General features: G+C 38.7%; 2 protein-coding genes across 7 annotated transcripts in view; one reads left to right on the top strand and one right to left on the bottom strand.

Annotated features, from left to right (window-relative positions):
- angptl1a (angiopoietin-like 1a) overlaps nt 1–11,255 on the top strand; it is a 34,744-nt gene extending 23,489 nt beyond the window's left edge. The window contains exons 3-5 of the mRNA XM_017688582.2: nt 5,883–6,076; nt 8,834–9,104; nt 10,320–11,255. Coding sequence (XP_017544071.1) covers nt 5,883–6,076; nt 8,834–9,104; nt 10,320–10,507 — 653 coding nt within the window. The 3' untranslated portion in view covers nt 10,508–11,255. The remainder of the gene's footprint in view (nt 1–5,882; nt 6,077–8,833; nt 9,105–10,319) is intronic.
- The window catches only part of ralgps2 (Ral GEF with PH domain and SH3 binding motif 2), a 157,651-nt gene that overhangs the window by 48,610 nt on the left and 89,797 nt on the right, over nt 1–19,244 (bottom strand). The gene's annotated exons all lie outside the window — the stretch shown is intronic.

Below are 19,244 nucleotides of genomic sequence, written 5' to 3'. Positions count from 1 at the left end.
AGACAGCGGTCATGAAGGACGCTGGGTTAGGAGAAAATATGGAGAGAATTTTACTGCAGGAGTAAATCATACAGTAATTTCAGCAAGCAGACCCTTCCTGCTTTCTAAGAAAATAGAATCCTGGTGCCTCTCACACTCACACACACACACACACCTCAAACTGTTAGGCCTGACAACAATAGAGTGGGTTGATTGCGGCCCACTCAATTGTTGTCAGACATAACAGCTTGCCCCATTTTGACGTCCTCTATTGATCTGCCTGAGGACACGTCAAACATGTCAAGCTTATAAAGGCACACATGTACATTCTGTAAGGAAAATGTTCACTGCACATATGGACACTATTCATCATAAATTTCTGGACACGTAGCTTTTCAGAATATTTTTAATACAAATGAGCATGTTTTTACCATAAACTTGCTATAACTTCAAGGGCGCATACCCTCCATTATCCTTATTATTAGATTTCCATAAAATTGGCCCTGTACCATATAAATAAAAGCAGTTCTAGGTTCTAGAGCTTCTTTAGATCTTGCCAAACTGAAATAACATCTGGGAATAATGCCATGTCCCACACATTTTACATCCTTGCTGTGATGTCAGCACTCGCCAGTGCTCAATGTTTCAGGTGTTCACATTTCGGTTACAAATGGATTATATGTGTTAAATAATTTGGAAACGATTTTGTTGTTATTATTTAGCATTACTGAAGTTAAATGTTGCCAAACTATAAGCATGTCGTGTGTGAGTGATTTGACCAGTGTAAAATTTTTACTTACTTACTTTGTAAGCATGATGTAAGTCATTGCAACACATGGCCGTGACTTAACTCTATTATATAACAGTAACAAAATACGCTATTTAGGCAGCTGCCTCCTGAACGGACTGCGCCAAACATGTCAGAGTAATCGCTGTTTTACACAGCTGTCAAATGTGAGTCAGATTTTAGAACCAAAACTATCCGTTTTACAGTAGCTGCGGTATGTTAACAGAACTGTCTGAGATATTCTTCTGATTTACTGAAAACCGTGAAAAATGCTACTCAGAAAACTTTGAAAGGTGTCCCAAACTCCACACATACACAGATGTACACAAACACGGCTGAGAGGCTGAGCACGGCTTCTCGGGTTGAGCCATGTGTCATTAAATACTTGAGCATGTTCTGAAGCGCACAGCAGGAACATAGTGATATGAATCAAAACCAGCTGCCACAACAGCTCACAGCACATCTTAAGCCTGTGATAATCATGATATATGATCGCCAGCTTCAGACATATGACACACTCTTTCCATTCACCTTTACTAATGAAAGAAGAAAGGCAGCATCACCACTCTAAACACACCCACTCCATTCCCAGCATTCAGGCCTGTCTACATGTATTGAAAACATAGCTTCTTTCCATTTTAGCCTCCTGTCCACACAAAAATGGTGTTGAAGGTTACTGAAAAATGAGCGTCAGGGAAACAATTCACCTCCATTTTCTGTGTAAAACGTACCATTTTGGAAATGGCATCAATACCATGGCGTAAGCTTGTGAATAGTAATTCCTTATCGCATGAATTATGGACTGATGACTGTTACTTGTCGTTTTGTTGATTTATTTAAGCCACTGTATTATTGCTTTTGTAACATGCCATCACGCCCACTTTCAACTTCATGCTCCATATTTTATGTACTCTTAATTTTCTCTGACAACATGTTGAACACATGTTTCATTTCTGCTATTGGCATGGATGGAGCGTTCTTTTTTTAAAACAAAGGGGATGTGAGGAGGACACCTTAGAAACTCTTCTTTCTCTACCGTATCTCAGATTCTTCTCTATCTACAGCTCATACTTTTTGGTTTAAAGAGGTTTCTAACTGCTACTCTTAGTGCCGCTACACTAATGAAGTGCTTTTACGACCAGTCACAACACAACTGCACAAGGCTGGGGCTGATACATGAGAGAAAACAGAATCACGAGTCTCAGAAGAAGGTTTGGTTGATTGGCGATTTATTAAAAAAAGCTAGGAGCAGGACTCAGAAGCTTGGAATAAATTAGAATTTTCCATGTAATTTAACAGGGCTTTTTATGACATGTGCCTGTATTAAAGGAACCGTTTTCTAGCATTTTCATTTATTAGAGCTTGATGGATACTCACAAGAGACATATCTACAGAACAGCTTCTGGTTTCTCTTTTACAGGCATAATTTGAGTCTGTGGTGCTATTTATCTTTATTATTTCCCATTATCTGAAAAAAGTGGTATGCTTTTTATTTGTAGTAACAAAACATGAGTGAAAACAGACAGATAAAATTACAGTCACTTGGATAACGGCTAACAAAAAGCAAAGAGCTGCTCCTGGCTGATTCACTGCGTGTCTCAAACCCCCCACATAAACCACAGACAACATGTCCTCTGCTCCAATTTCCAGCTTATCAGGAGAAGCACTTACACTCCTGACGACCCCTGAGTATTGGCAGACATGGTGTGTGTGCGCTCGTGTGGGCGTGTATGGTTTTGGAACAAGAGCCTCCAACATCGTCAAGTTCTATTAGACTACAAATCCCAGTGTGCTCAAGCTCTCCAAAATCATCCCCAGCTCCCAGCATCAACCGGCAGAGCCTATTACACAATTAACCCTGTGTCTGAATCACAGAAATGCAGTGATCCAGCTTCAAATCACCTCACTTTCAGCTCCAGAGTCATCCATCATTCAGAGCATCCAGCCTGAGGACTATGGTTTTAATCCAGCTCAGTTTCTCTACTACTGACCACTAATAACAGATGACCAAAATCTGATTCACCTAAAATATGCGCTTAGGACCGCAGTTTACGTCGGTCAAGCTAGGGCTCTAAATACTATGCCATCATTTAGCCAAAATGGGCAGAAAACAAGCCTTCTCATAACCAGGAAGAGGCCACAAGTAAAAAAATATCTTCACGAGATATAAAAGGAGAATTCCACCGATTCTTTTTAATTTCTGCATAATTCAATCACTGAGATGTCAGTAGCTCCTCAATTAATTTGAGGTGAAATGACGCATTGTAAACAAACTTAACAACAAGCAGAGCCACTTTATTTACAATACAAAAAGATCAGTGAACCTAAACGTGCCTTCTAAGTTGTTGTATGTAATGTTGGCAATGATCAAATAGAAGTGAATCTGAAAAAAGCTTTCTTTGAGTACTAATATGCCTTAAAACACCCTGCACGTACTTTTCCGCTATGAATGGATTTTCAAAAAATATGGTTAAGGCTAAAATTTACTTCAACACTGCCATAAAACTTTGCCTCAAGCACTAGGCAACATTTTTCTAACTACTAGGTAATAACTTTGTGGTGTAGGCACTAAACAGGCACTAAACACGTTTGTCTGGCTCTTATCACCACCACTGTGATCAATTCTCACCGAGTTTCTCTAGAATAGTAATTTACTCTACAATTTATTTCTCATGGAAAATCAGTGGATCCTCCTTTAATCTATCAACCATTAACTAACAGATTAACCTTACTGTCCTAACTTGCTTTGCTATTGCCAGTGTTCCATGTCCTGTCTATGCAACAAGCGATTTCTTCTTTTGTGATGCAACTAAAGACATATTACCCTCTATGTTCCCTGTAGTGTAGCACAATCCAAACACCACACAGCATTATAGACTGCATTTTTAAGTAAACATTGCATGTCCAATAAAAACCCACTCATTTTTTCTTTCCATAAGCGATGATGTTGGCTTTTGTTGACTGATTATTACAGTCCTACTGCAGTACAGTCCTACTACCAAACCTGGTTATAGAAATCTTTAGTAAACCTAATACATTTTGAGATTTCGGGGTTCCAACTGGACCCCAGCTGACAAAACCAGCCCCCTTGCTGATGCTTGCTGGGCAAAAGTTGTCTGGCACAAAGCCCAACTGTGTCAACTCAAAGGGCATCATTGCCGAACCACATTGGGCAACCCAGCTGCTTCAGCATGACCACAGTCACTGAAGAACTTCCCTTCAACACAGGAAACAACCTCTCTCATAGATAACCTCAGGCAAAACGTGCTCGCCCTCTTTTTCTCTATATCCTCCCTTCCATCTTTTCCTCCTTTTCTGGCTCACCCCTACATGGCTGATAATGGCTTTAGCTTGAGGCTAATAGTACAGAGGATAGCCAAGGAGGGAAAGAGACCGAGAAGAAAAGCTTTGGGCATGCTAACTCCATTAGGAGAGAAAGGCTTATTGAAGAGACAGCCGAGCAAGCAGGACAGAGACACAGAGCTGCTGTAGAAAGGAGACGGAGAGCAGGTCTGCTCAGGCCTCTCAGATGCCTCTCTGGGGAGCTACTTCAGCAAGAACAGAAGATCTCTCAAAGTCTGCCTAACAGAGGAGCATTCTCAGAGCTCTTAACCTTCAACGTCTCTGTTAGGAGTTTCAGCAGGCTCGCTCGTGGACATGAATATAAATGCATCACTTCACAAAATTCAGAACAAGGCATTTCTGATCAGGCAGCAGAATGGCAAATGTGTGTCCGCTTATCCTTCAACCACTGCCTTATTTTTTGCTTTGCCATGGATGGTGGAGATTCTTTAGTCAAGAGAATGAAGTCAGGAATCGAGGATGACTTTTAGACTGAACTGATGCAAGTATGAGCAGTTCTCAAATAAAATTAATCTGCTATTAGAGCAGCATCAGAACATGAATACAATACAGGATCACATCTTCCTCTATTGCCCCTCACTCCCTCCACAGCTCTGATCTTCTCATTCTACTGGATTTCATAGTCTTTATAAAATAATCTCTTACATTATATATTTTTAATACTTTTTTAACAATTTATAGTCTTGTTTTGTTTAATTGCTTGTTAAACAATGTGAGGTCACAATTCATACTGAGAGTCTAAAAAGACCTAAATTATTACTAGTTTGGTGAATCTCAGGTTATCATCATCTGAGTTACGGTTGGAGTCAGGTTTAGAATTAGGCTGTGGGTTAAAGTTATTCTTAGGGTTAAAATTAGGCTAAGGGTTGGGTTTAATACATTTAATCAATTTAAAGATCAGCTGCACTGAATAGAAAAATTACATGAAGAACATAACTAGTAAATAACCAGTGAGGAACAGTGTGAATGAAATAAATATGACAGCAGCAGAGCTTTTCCAATGTGTCTTATCAAAAAGTCTTCTAAATGTATTCTAATGTGTGTTATTTTATATATTGTAATGTACTGTATGTAATGCAATGGCAAGCATTATTCAGCAATCACTACTTTTCGTTAATATTAAGTATTCTGACCAAAAGTGTTGTCAAAAACTGATGCTGTGTTTTTTTTTTAAAAATACCCTTTTCAAAAAGGCATTTCAGTTACAGCTCGACACTTTTAGAGGCAAATTAAGTTCCAATCATAATCCTCTGCAATGGGGAAAGTACGTTCAATATCTAGAATGTTATCAGCATGAAAAGTTAAATTCAAAACAACATTAATGGGCCTAATCTATTCATAAGCAATTTATCTGACAAATGTATGTGGTAAAGCAGCAGATCAGTTCATTTTAACTACAAACAATGAAGGTGCCTTTCACCAACACTGCCTGAATGGCCACTGTCTTGGATTTGGGTTTGTTATAATCCTTTCAAGTAGAAAAAAAAATGGTGCCATGGGTTTGGATCACCCTGCATAACTCTAGACGGTTTCAATATCTGTCAGAACTGTTATTGAGGTAGTCATTTCACAAATGCAATTAAGCATCTAAGTCAGTGTCCTTGAACAGTAATCTGGCTAAGAGAGCACTGTGCCTTTCTTAAATTATCAACACATCATTTATGAAAATCCTCAGTTATTAATCTTTTGTGCTGTTAATACTGATGAGGTTGACAAATCACTGCAGCCTTACAACTCTCTCTGTTTCTAACAGGACCGTTCAGAGACTGTTTACAAGTGCGGCAGGCAGGACACAGCACGAGTGGGATGTATCTTCTCAAGGCAGAGGGCAGCGATAGGCTGATTCAGGCCTGGTGTGAGCATGGACTGGACAACGGAGGCTGGACAGTGTTTCAGAGGAGAAAAGATGGCTCAGTCAACTTCTTCAGGAACTGGGAGAACTACAAGGTAGACTATATATATATATATATATATATATATATATATATATATATATATATATATATATATATATGTGTGTGTGTGTGTGTGTGTGTGTATATATACACACTATATACATACAGTATTCTGCACCACAAAAACCATCAAAAACTTACAATGCATATAAATTACTGCTTGGCTATAAATTGATCTCATATCTCATTCATGATAAAGTTTTCCTTGATAATAATAAGCTTAGCCTAAAATTCTGTAAGCTTTTTTGTAAGCTAATTTACAGTGAGGCATGCAATGCTTGCAGCTCACCATTCAGCATGTAGGAGTAGTGTAAAAGTTGGACAAAAGCCAAACAGGCTGCACGTTGTTGATTGAGCACGCACTTTAACAACAAGATGGCTGAGGTGTAGTACAGGAATACGATAAGTGAGTGACTAACTGAGACGGAACCTGGAGATGAAGTAGTCCTGGGTGATGAAAATATAAAGAAAAGGTCATGATACATTTTTCCATTGAGGCACTGTTAATAAAACAGTTATGCCATTCTGTTCCTAAATTTGGCCTTAGCAGCCACAGCCGCAGTCACTCTCTCCAGCAATTCACTTGTAACAACACAAACCAAGGCAGCAGTTAAAAGGGTTACATAGCAAACCTATTTCCAGTACTTAAACCATGAAGCATAAAAAGAGCTTGATGAAGTGTCCTGATATATAAAAACATTTTTTGCAATCATTTTTCATTCTCTTTAGCTTTCTACAATTCCTGTTTTTGTTGACCATCAAGGTAGATTTAAAGATGTTGCATGAAGAGTGTTAAAAGTAAGGGACAGGAAATGTGCAATAAGAATAAGCCTCTTACCACTATACTATTCAGCTAATTCAAAACCCAAAACTGAATATGACAAAATACACATCACAATTCTTACCATCAAATTATACAGAAAAATATAGCTTGATGAGATTTTTTGCCACATCGTCCATCACTACACATCTATGCACACAGACTGTCCTGCAAAGATTAAAGATTCCCCGAGGTAGGTCTAGAACCGTTTACAGCTTTTAATGGCTGTTTATCACATGGGGCAGCATAAACATCCTGACGGAACTATTTCAGCAAACACTCAGAGCTCCAGGCCTATAGTCTGCAGTTACACAATCAGTACTGTATGCACATGCACAAATTTGTTGATCCAACTGATAGACAGGAACTACAATGTTCTTGGAATGTAGAACCTAAATTACTAGTAACACTGTAGTCAGAATGACTAAGTGAGTGTATGTATTTAAGGTCACAGACACAATGTCCAATTTCCTTACATGATGTCCATGTGTTTGACATCTGTCTGATCTGTCCTGAGGCAGATCAAAAGAGAATGCATAGATGTGTGCGTCAGGAAAAGGAATGTGCAATGCGGGGTAAGGTGGGACCACTTATTATTCTATTGTAGAGATATAAAAAGGAGTAAACGTCACTAAATATCAACATCCATTCGAACACAGCTCAGTCTGGACAGCAGCAAGATGACAAGAACACTCAAAAGCAGGCAGTCATCAAGATGTGTGTTGACAGCCATGCAGGAACATGATTATAATCCCTACCAAAACATTACTTACTTCAACCCTGCTGTGCCAGACCATTGGAGTCCCCAAGCAAATTCACCTTAAGCAGAGAAGCACAAAATACAATTTCCAACCGTTCAGACCTGGCATGGCTAGAAAACACAATTTGGTCCAACTGGACAGCTCAGAGAGGAAAAGGGCCAGCTTTTTCTGTGCACTGCTGCAATCTGTGGAAAAATCCAATTATGCCTGAAAAAGCCTGTCCACACTTCTCTTCCTGAGACTGTCCTTTGAACGTGAATTCATTTAGATAGCCGAAGCAGAACGTGCCTACTCGCCACACAAGCACTGAGGACACTCTAAGCTGTAAGCCACTCATATACGCTGTCTGTGCGCACTCATATGTAACCGCATATATCCATAAACTCTCAACTAACAGAACACGTCTACAAATTACACGGGTGATTACTGCAAAAAATGCCATCACAAAACAAAACAGGGAGAAACATATTCCATTATCCATGTAATCCGGTTTCTTAACTACTGTTGTCTTCTCATGCTTTTCCTGGCCTTTTCTCCACTGGTAAGCCAACCTAAGTGTCTTGAGGCTAAACAATTGGCATTAGCTAGAATTTAACCATAACTCGACAGTACTAAAAGCAACATGGGGCAAAGTGGGCCGGAGGTTGAACCAGCCTTGCGACCGGTAGGTCGTCAGTTCGATCCCATGAGCTGACAGTACATGGCTGAGGTGCCCCTAAAGCAAGGCGCCTAACCCCCAACTGCTTCCTGGGGTATTGCGGATAAAGCTGCCCACTGCTCCGATCACATGTGCTCACCGCCCCCTGGTGTGTGTCTTCACTAGTGTGTATGTGGTGTTTCACTGCACAGATGGGTTAGAATGCAGAGGTGAAATTTCCCCATTGTGGGACTAATAAGGGTTATTTAATCTAATCTAATTTCATAAGGCTAGTCAGGATGGAGAACCTTTACTTTCCACCTCAATCTTTTCCTCAGTAACAGGCTTACCAATCAAAATTTATGTCAGGTAAATATTCAAGGATGACTAAAACTAGTCATAATGTGATTACTAATAAATAAAGGCTGCAGTATCAATTAATGATAAAAAGCCTTTTCACCAGCAAATTAGCAATGCAGAAAAATGATATGCGCTAATTTCCCCCTCTGCATCTGTCTTTCTTTCAAACAGAAAGGATTTGGCAACATAGATGGGGAATACTGGCTGGGGCTGGACAACATTTACGCCCTGGCGAAACAGGCAGACTACAGGCTACTGGTAGAAGTGGAGGACTGGATGGGGAAGAAAGTCTACGCCGAGTACAGCAGCTTCCGGCTGGAGTCTGAGAGTGAGGGCTACCGCCTGAGACTGGGCACCTACCAGGGCAATGCAGGGGACTCGCTAACCAGTCACAATGGCAAACCCTTCACCACATTGGACCGCGACAAGGATGCCTTCACAGGTACAGTCATGCTCATCTTAAGTTAAGGCCGTATTAGCCTTCAGGCTATTTATGCCACTGTTGTGGAGGTGATTCACATTATCCACAGTTTGTGATACAGAGGCATGTTCTTAGAAGTGCTTTAAACAACTGGAGTGTGGAAACTGAAATGAGAGATTACAGCACAACAGCTACTACTAGCTAATGTCAAAGCCAATGTTTAAAGATAAAACAGTGCTTAAGCTAGCTGCTTTCCGTCAAAACAGGACTCAACTAGCCGTGAAACTTGGGTATGGCCATTACTTAAAAGGAAAGGAGCAGGCTACTTTCCAAATGTTAAATAAACTTTAAATACAAAAGCAACCAAGACACCATAAATTGGTTATTTAAAAAATATATCAGTTCAGAACAGTCACCATGCACATACTTTAAAAAAAAGAAAAGAAAAGAAATTATTTTACTGCAGCATTGTAGCCCCCTAAACTCCTTGGAACCATTAGTGGTTCCAAAATGCACTTCGTCATACTCTTCATAACTTTCATATTTCATAAGCTACATTCAGAAGGTGGGTGTCATATAAGAGCTCTTCTTTCCAGTCACATAGATGGGTAAAGTAACTTTAAACCCTTACAATAAAAGAAGTTGAACTCACAGTTTATTTTCTACTGAAAGTTGAGCCATTTCTCCACAAATCTGGGCTATAAACAGACGGCGTCTCTTCAGTGATCTGCTCTGTAAAAATTATTTGTATAAAACAATAAAAGAGTGTCTTAGACTTTTGGCTTTCAACAGTAAATTGTAAGCCTAAAAGCAATATGTGTGATCATAGAACCCTTTCTGTTAATCTGAGGGGAACTTTTACAAATAAATAAAATAAAAATTAGCATTTATTTCATGCAGTTATTGAATAATTTGCCTTATAATTTTGTCCTGTAAATTCAGACAGAAAAACCAAAATATACCCTGCAGAATAAGAGGTTAAGGTAAATGACAGTCTGGCATGCCTTGTCTAAATTGGGTTGGTTTTACAAAATGTAATGTACAGGAAATGTGCACAGTGCTGCCATATTTCTACACAAATCCTGGACTGGGACTCTAATATAAAATGACTTGAATTGAGATTAAGGGCAAAAAAACATATAATGTTTCTTTATATTTCTATAATAAGCTTTTTCCTTTCCTCTTTGCATTTTATACTTTTCCCTCCTTTACTTACTGGCATCTCTCTTGCTGCAGGTAACTGCGCTCACTTCCATAAAGGCGGCTGGTGGTACAACGCATGTGGGCAGACCAATCTAAACGGCGTGTGGTACTCAGGTGGTGTGTACCGCAGCAAGTTCCAGGATGGGATCTTCTGGGCTGATTATGGGGGAGGCTTTTACTCGCTTAAGTCTGTCCGCATGATGATCCGACCAATTGATTGATACTTGTTCCTTGACTCTTACAGAACATCAAGTCTCAAACTCCCTCGACTTTCATATACCTGTATATCAGTAGTTCCCAAGCCTCGTCCCTGAGTAGCTCTGCTCCGGATGCTTTGCTGATTTTCCCGCCCTAACACTTGTTTCAGGTCTGGAAGCACTTATTAATGAGCTTATTAGTTGGATCAGTTGTGTTAGAGCAGGGAAACCATCAAAACATGGAGGACAGAACTTGTGCCAGACGAGACTTGGGAAACACTTCTATATATTCAGCACAATGTTATTTTAGAACCGTGCTTTCACATTAACAAGGACTGGACATCTAGAAGAACAGGCTGTGTGTGTACACATCGTTTTGGGTCAGTGGTCAAGCCCTCAGCAGTCCTAAGCAGGGAAGCCTGTTTGTGGACATGCAGAAGGCAGCGGGTTGACAGAGATTGTATTAGATTTCCACTGGTCACTGTCAGATTCATAGAAGAGAAGATGAAAATCTCTCTTTAGCCAGGTTCAGAGCGGGAACAGGCCATGGTCAGCTCCCGCTCTCTGCTCTCTTGTGCTTTTCAGTCTTGCTTTTCTCAGTTTTTCAGTTTATCACCTTCTTACACTTCAGGTCTAATCAGCTTTTTCATCAATTTTTACAGTACTGTACAAAAGTCAGAGACCACTTATTTATTTAATTTCCAGTCTATAAATTAGTTGATCATTTTTTCAGCATCAAGAAAAAATAGAACAGAAAATTTTACAGAAAACATAAAAGCCTTAACAACTAAATACATATTTTTCAGTATTTACGTGTGTCCACCCTTTACGTGTGCCTGTATTACAGCTTCTATTGTTTTCCAAGAAATCTGCAGGGGTATTTTTCTACATCTCCAAAGTTCAGGCTTTGGTTGCATTTTCTGTTTCCCATGATCCAAGTAACCCTGAAAACATTTAATGATACAGTCTGGACTCTGCAGTGGACAGTCCACAGGACAGAAACATCTCTGGAGGTTTTCAGATCTGTAGCAAGAGTGGAGCTTGATTTCATCTCGAAAAATTAAAGCTTTAAGTACAGTCTATCTGGTGGTGACAGTTTTGGTGGTCTACCAAATGTTGCTTAGCTGTTTGCACTGTCATTTTGGGAAATTTCTTCAATTCATTTATTTTCTTTTGACTTTTCTCTTCCTTATGCAAGTTCATGGATATATTATATCTCCTCATAAATATCTCTTGAAAACATTTAATGGATGTTTTGACTGGAAATGAAATATGACATGTGGTTTCTGACTTGCAAAGTACTGTATCTTAAGGCTTTTTTCCACGTCTTGCTGTTTTTATGTGTTGTTCATTCCTTTGCTAAACAATCGTTTTGTTAGTAATTTCTCATTTTTTCTTCTTTATGCACAATAAGGACTGGAAAAAGGCTGTGCTGAGGGCTCAGGCTGCTTTGATATGTATTGTTGGTCTGTAAATATACTTCATGTTTATATGTGTGCCTTGTTTTTAGAGTTAATTTAAGAACTCATTACAGAACAGCCTTTATCCACATCTGTTATTTATCAGTGGTTATTTATGATAGTTATGCATTTGGTTGTTTATCCCTGTTTATGACGTACATTGTGCTTTTGCCATCCACGTGTTCGTGACATGACAATGTCATGACAATGCATGTTTGTGACAATTCTGGAACCCTCTAATTTGTATGGACATGAAAAAAAGAAAAGCAGGAAATCAGAGATGACAACAAATCAGGCTGTACTTAAGTACTGACAAACATGTTGCGCACATGAAATTACATACATGTATACAATCACAAAAAACACAGGCAGCCTGTACACACCTTTGAACTTGGAGGTGATTTGCAGACAGGAGGTGAAAACAGTTACCAGTTCATGCCCAATGCCATTCCATTTCAAACAAAATAAAAATTATTTTTAAGTACAATGCTCTCTGACTCAGCTCTCTGCAACACAAATGAACCCCAAGACGAAGTGAACATCTTGTCCGATTATTTAAGTAGCATGTGGAGTCACAGCTGCCCTTCCTATTACGTTACTGCACATTTTGCAATATGATCTGAGAGAGGAAGAGAAAGAGAGATTTCATGTTAAAAGTATGCAGACATGTGAAAGAGTAGTAAACTGTGCCACATAGAGACAATGAAAAACACATTTCACCCGTCCAGTCAGGGAAATCAAGGGGGGTGGGGGGGGAAGAGAGAGCGAGCGAAAGCAAGAGAGAGAGAGCGCGAGAGAGAGAGCGAGAGAGAGAGAGAGAGAGAGAGAGAGAGAGAGAGAGAGAGAGAGAGAGAGAGAGAGAGAGAGAGAGAGAGAGAGAGAGAGAGAGAGGTTCAGAGGGGAGATGGATAACAAAATAACAGAACATTCCTTCCATATAAAGTGCTTCGGTTTCATTTTCACCAAAGTATATTCCAGAAAAGTTACGATTGCCCATTCACTCGCTCCCTTGTGAGGCCATCTTTCAGAGCATCCTCAATCACCAACATCTCACAGAGAGGAAACACACACATGCGCACACACACTGACAAGGACACATACAGTGCATACAGAGATCTGTTTTTATACAATGTTAGGACATGAACTAACACCTATTTCCTGTATGTACTGTATACACTACAGTCCAAAAGTTTGGGATTAAAAAGACTGAAATCAATGTTTTGATGATTATAAAACCAATTTTATTGAAGACATGTTCAAAATGATTCTATTGAGCTGCTAGTACTCTACAACTTCAGAGGCCTCGACTAATTAGTACAAAGCTCAAAATTTTAAATGTGTCCAAAAAAGGTAAACAGAACTGAGGACTACTTGATAAAGACTGAGAAAGCTGTAAAGGCCTCTGCATACTTCCTGTGAAATTCTCGAGAGTAGCGCAAAGCCGAAAGCGCCTTTATGAGCTTAGAAGCTCCCATACTTTCTGCAGTTTCACGTAGCTTGTCACGGATACTCAATTACCGCAGATGTAACTATGACTTTCCATGAAGTTCCATAAAGTTCCATGACTAGTGGAATATAGTCGATTCTATCATAGATCTTTCGATGGTGATGTTCACGTCCAGAATACTGCCACCATTTACAAGGAACAGGACAATCCAAACAAGAAGCTGGTCACTAAAAAGTTACCTAAATTTAACCTAAATTTAAGATAACCTGTGAGTTGTGGTGCTTACTCACTTAACATGTTACACTTAAGAGGTATTCATTTATTTATGTTTTGTGTATTGATGTGTCTGCCAAAGCACTTAGCATACTTGTTGCAAAGTCCACAAAGTCGTCCATCTTTGTTTCATGGCATGCCTCTTTTTAAGTGACCAATCAGGGGCTTTGTAGCGTAGTGTCTTTGTCCGCGGAGGTAGCCCAGCTACAGGTAAAGCCTCCATATGACATCTGTGGTTGTTAGCTTTCTCCACAATTACATCATATTCTTTGCTGAAGGCAGGTGAATGTCATCTCTGCAAGAAGTAAGCTGAGGCTTTAAGACACTGGCGACCAAGTCTAAAGGCAAATGACTTACCAAAGAATTATTGTAAATAGAGTATTTCAATCTATACTGTATAGTTGTCACCAAGTTATTACTGAGTAAAAAAAGCAATTATAAATGTGACAAAGGATTCCAAACTTTTAAACGCTATACAGCAATAATGTTACACAGCGAGTTGACATGGTCATAGTTTCAGTTAGGTGTGCCACTGAAAATCAGCCTAGAATCTGTAATGTATCCTGAATATTCTACTAATATAGACTGACAGCTAGCATAAAACACTTCCTATGAATCCTATATTCATAACGCCTTACAAATAAATATATTGCATTATGTGGCATACTTAATACCTTGTAACGCTTGGCATTCTGTATGTACTGAAACAAAATGTCCTTAACATTCAGTACATGTTTATTAAAAAAAAAAAACAACAAAAAAAAAAAACCTCACTTCATCTAAAGCCTGTAATATGCGCCACAAAGTATTGTGACATTACAGTCATTAGTGTCTACAATGTTCTTATGAACAGATATTATAGTGCATTATCAAACCTGACTTTACAAAATCATATATTCTTTCTTTATAAAGTTTTATGCATGTTATTAAAATTACTTAAGAGCAATTATACAAGCTTATGCCTGGAATTATAAGGTATTATGTATACCTTATAATGCCTTATTGAATACAGGATTCATAGGAAGCATTGGTTTTGAAACATGGAAAAACAGTCCCCATCCCCTGCAACTCATGTTTTTTTCTGACATTTCTTCCTGAATATGTACAAAAACACATGTGCGCACACACACATACCAGAAGGAAAAAAGATGACATGTAAAGGTCTTCTCTTGCCTGGCGGTTATTCAAAATATTAGCTAACATTTCCTGCCCGGCTTGGAAATCTCCCACTCAACTGTACAGGTCAAATAGGGCCAATAGTGGTGGAGGAGAGAAGGTTTGGAAAGAGAGGAATGACAGTCGCGAGCGCCAGTGGAATTGGCCTTGTTCTTCTGCGTTGCCACTTGGTCACTGAGTTTCCATTGCACAGGTTTCTCCACTGCCTACTCTGGGCTACTGGCCTGCTGTCTGCTTCCAACACGCCTGAACACAACACTTTAACACCCACACCCACGGACACCCAAGACACACACAGACACAGCTGTGTATTTAAAGCTTGTGGTCCAGCCAATACTGGTCAAAGGAACAGACGGTAGCCTGACCTCATCAGAAGGCCTTTCTATGATTTTTAGGATTTTTTAAATCCAAGCTCAAGATTTCATTAAATTCTTGATATTTAATGTGTTAAAAGTGTCCAGGGCTCTAATTATTTATTACGCAGACTGAATTGATTAGAAAAAAAATAAAAAATAGATCACAAAGTAGCATGTGCAAAAAACTTGCAATTTGTAAACACCTGTATAAAAACCTTGACCACAAAACCTTAAACAGTACGTCTCCACTTTCCACTTGAAATGTCAATGTGTCAGTTGAAAAGGATGAAAAATCTATATGTGGTACACTAAGAGTCACCTTCAGTTAAAACACTTTCACTTAGTGTTTTACTTAGAGGTTAATGCATTAGCAACATGCTAATACATTAATGAAATCAACACCACTATTTTCCTAGTTTCACCCCTCAAACCAGCCACAGTCCCAGCTTCATTTGTGCTTTTACTGTGACTCTGGAACTGGAGCACTATTACTGCTTTACAAAGGTAGGTTCTAATGATGGCTCTCTAAATAAATCCAATGTTATTTCCAGGTTCTGCCATGGTGAATTTATCACTTAAGGACTGTCAAGTAAGCAAAACACAGTGCTGACAGTATCAGTAGCGTTAAAACTGGAAGATGCCTCCATCTGACTACTGCAGACTATGCTGGGCAGCATTCATTGCAGATCTGTGGATAAGACGTTACCATAGCCGTATGAGATCGAGAAGGCCACATTTCAAAGTAATAAATACATTCTGAAGAAACTTATTTTGTCCACCTATATGGTAATAACAAAATGAATGGCTTTTCAGACTGAAAAAAAATCATAGATGGTCAAATTAGACTACACAAAATACAATTAACTGAATTTAATTATTTAATAATTGTTTAACGGCCCTAACTTCAACATATTCATGTTTCATGGTTCCCACAAAAGACAGCAAATGAAAAATAACTGAAAGACATTAAAGGATGTTTCATCTACAGTTTCAAATAAGGACAAACTGGAGCACTTGCTTTTACCGATTTTTCAAGAATGAATGCTGCTCTAAACGCAGCATTCATGGCTCTTCAATGAGTGCAGAAAGTAATGGCCATCTTGTACTGTAGAAAAGTTTAAACAAATTGGCTATATTGACTATGTACTGTACGACTTCTCACTCTCAATGTACGTGGGTGTGTGCACGCTGATGATGCTCCAGAGTCTGTATCTGTGGGCTTGCTGGTCGTATGTGTGTGCCATAGTTGTCTGGTGGGAGAGATCAGAGCCTTTCAGCATCTCCTTCACTGTAGAGCTGATGTACATAACCACTCTCGCCAGGCGAGTCAGTTTATCTACCCTTACAAGCAGACACAAAAGACAAGCCAAAAGTTTCAGCTTTAGTGCTTTAAAAGCCCCAATCCCACCCTCAAGCTTATAAAAAAGAACCCATGCACACACACTAGGGATGCAATTTCTGGTAAATTTAAGCAGCAATCCTAAAATCAAAGGCATAAAATATTAAAACATCAATTATAAAACTGATACCTCAGTTTCTAATATCTGATCAGCTGAACAGCATGCAAAATACACTCCTATGAGTGGGCATATCAATTGATTCTGTATTAATGCAATTAAAATTTTTAAAAGCATTTCTTATATGAGCCGTGGAGTGTAGCACTTAATGTTAAATACATGTCATATAATAACAGTTATGTATGAAGTACATGACTGACAAATATAACAGGACACAAGTTACAGGACCAAAATGAAAAAGTTAAAAAATCATTAGAATATTTGATTTGATGGGCTGTTGAAAGTCCCATATATTAAAATTAGAATAGCTAAAATGATTATAGCCCTTTTACTAGCCCAGATTAAAACAAACATACATGCTATAACTGAGGTTAGCTTTGGCTCAGTTTCTCCACAGCTCTCAAAAACCACTGCCATCAACCATGTCCTTCTCTATAATTTCACACACTCTCACTTCCTCACACCGCCGTCCATCGCGGACAACATGAACAAAACAGTTGTTGGTGATGTTCATCTGGGCTGCAGCTGAGTCCAGGTCACCTCAGTGAGGCCATCTCAATACATTCTGCTCCAATTCTACTTCAGACAGGGAAGTCCAGTTAATACACAAAAAGCCAACTCAACACATTCCATCTTTCCTCGGCCTCTCTCTTTGCTCTTCTTTCTTTCCTTGTCTCTGGCTCCTCTCAGCCTTCCATTCAGTCTTTTCTCAAACTTCTTAAACTCAGCACTGCATTTCACTCTGCTTAAGCAACTTTTAATGATCTTATGTTCTGTTGAAGAAGGCTGGGCTGTAACAAATTAGACACGTTCACACCCTGGCAGAATCAGAGAGGTCCTGCATATTTGGCTGCTTTTCTAAGTGAAAATTATTTTACTGGAAAATTTCTACTTGCTGAGTGTAACACATTAAAACACAAATAAAATGTTTTTTCCAAAATGTTGAATTCAACAAATAAACAATAACTGCATTAAAAAGCAAAGACGTCTGTAGAGGATGTATATTTATTTTCACTTAGAAAATCAACAAGACATATGATTTGACCTGGATTTCCATTTAACATGGAATTTAACATTTTTATACCTTCAGCGTGAATGAGTAATGGCGAACCTATCGCACACTGAATAGGTAGGTGACACCACAAGAAACAGGTTCTCGTACAACTCAGGAGTTATATTAAACTCTTATTACAGAAAAGCAAGCAAATTTTATTTTACCATGTTATATGTCCTTTAATAGGATAAACTGAGTGATTAAAAAATACCCGTATGGTTTGATAGAAACTCTACAGTTTGGCACTCAGGAGAGCTCATAGGACATATGGACCACATAACATTTCAGATATGGAAATTATTGCTAGGAAATTAAGGCAAGGTTACAGAACTTCAACACCCATAAAATGACGCTTCCTACTCTAAGGAGGATTCCACTTTTTCTTCTCTTCTTACATCTTATTCAAACCCTACACTGCTTGAAAATGAGTGTGGTGGTGTTCTCTTACAGAAAGACAATTCACAGGACTTGAGCAAAGCAGTCAGAGGTGAAGGAACAGACAGTGAGGTAAAAAGAATAATCTAAAAGTGTTACGACCGTGTAAGAAAATGAGAGAGACACCAGCGCACACAGACTCTCTCTCTCTCTCTCTCTCTGTCTCTCTCTCTGTGGTAGCTCTCTGGTGGATTTCAAATCTGCTGCAGTAGAACTGTGCAGGATTTTCCACTCCGTCTTCCAAAGAGCCTGGGATATCTCCAGTCCACTCTTACACACACATACACACACACACACATGAATGAATATACACACACATATGTGCAGTACAAAGATGCATAAGCCAATATCTATCATACTGATACCCAGACACTGCACGTCTAGAGCAGCCAATGTCAAATTATGTTAGCAATGACTCAATCCACTGATTACTTCAAGGTTAACTGAGAAATTAGTTTTTAAAATGGACTGAAACAAACCAAAACTGACTTAAAACTAAGAATAAAATACTATGCATGTTTATCAAAAAGGCCTAAAGGAAATGTGTTACAGATAACTAAAAAATCCTTAAAAGGACCCCTCTAAAATATATATAATGGATATATAAACATTATATTTATTGATGCTGTCCGAACAAAACGTCATATCTAAATGATAACTTTAAAAGAAAAGGAACCTACTTTCCTTTTAAATGTAAGTCAATGGAACCACATTTTTTCCCAGGTAATTTTGGGCCAGTACTTTTTGTCCATTCAACATTAAATTTTCACACAATGTAAAGACCAACAGGCATTTTCAAATTATGTCAAAAACTGAAAAACAAGAAAAATGGAGATACAAGGTTTTGTTCAGACAGCTACGCACATAATATATATGTGCTATATTATATATATACAGTGCTCAAAAAAAGGGAACACTCAAATAACACATCCTAGATCTGAATGAATGAAATATTCTCATTGAATACTTTGTTCTGTACAAAGTTGAATGTGCTGACAACAAAATCACACAAAAATCATCAATGGAAGTCAATTTTATTAACC

This window comes from Pygocentrus nattereri, chromosome 4 (genome assembly GCF_015220715.1).
Source record: "Pygocentrus nattereri isolate fPygNat1 chromosome 4, fPygNat1.pri, whole genome shotgun sequence".
NCBI classification, from domain to species: Eukaryota; Metazoa; Chordata; class Actinopteri; order Characiformes; family Serrasalmidae; genus Pygocentrus; species Pygocentrus nattereri.
Note: the sequence above shows the minus strand (reverse complement) of the source record. Positions and strands in the feature narration are given on the sequence as shown.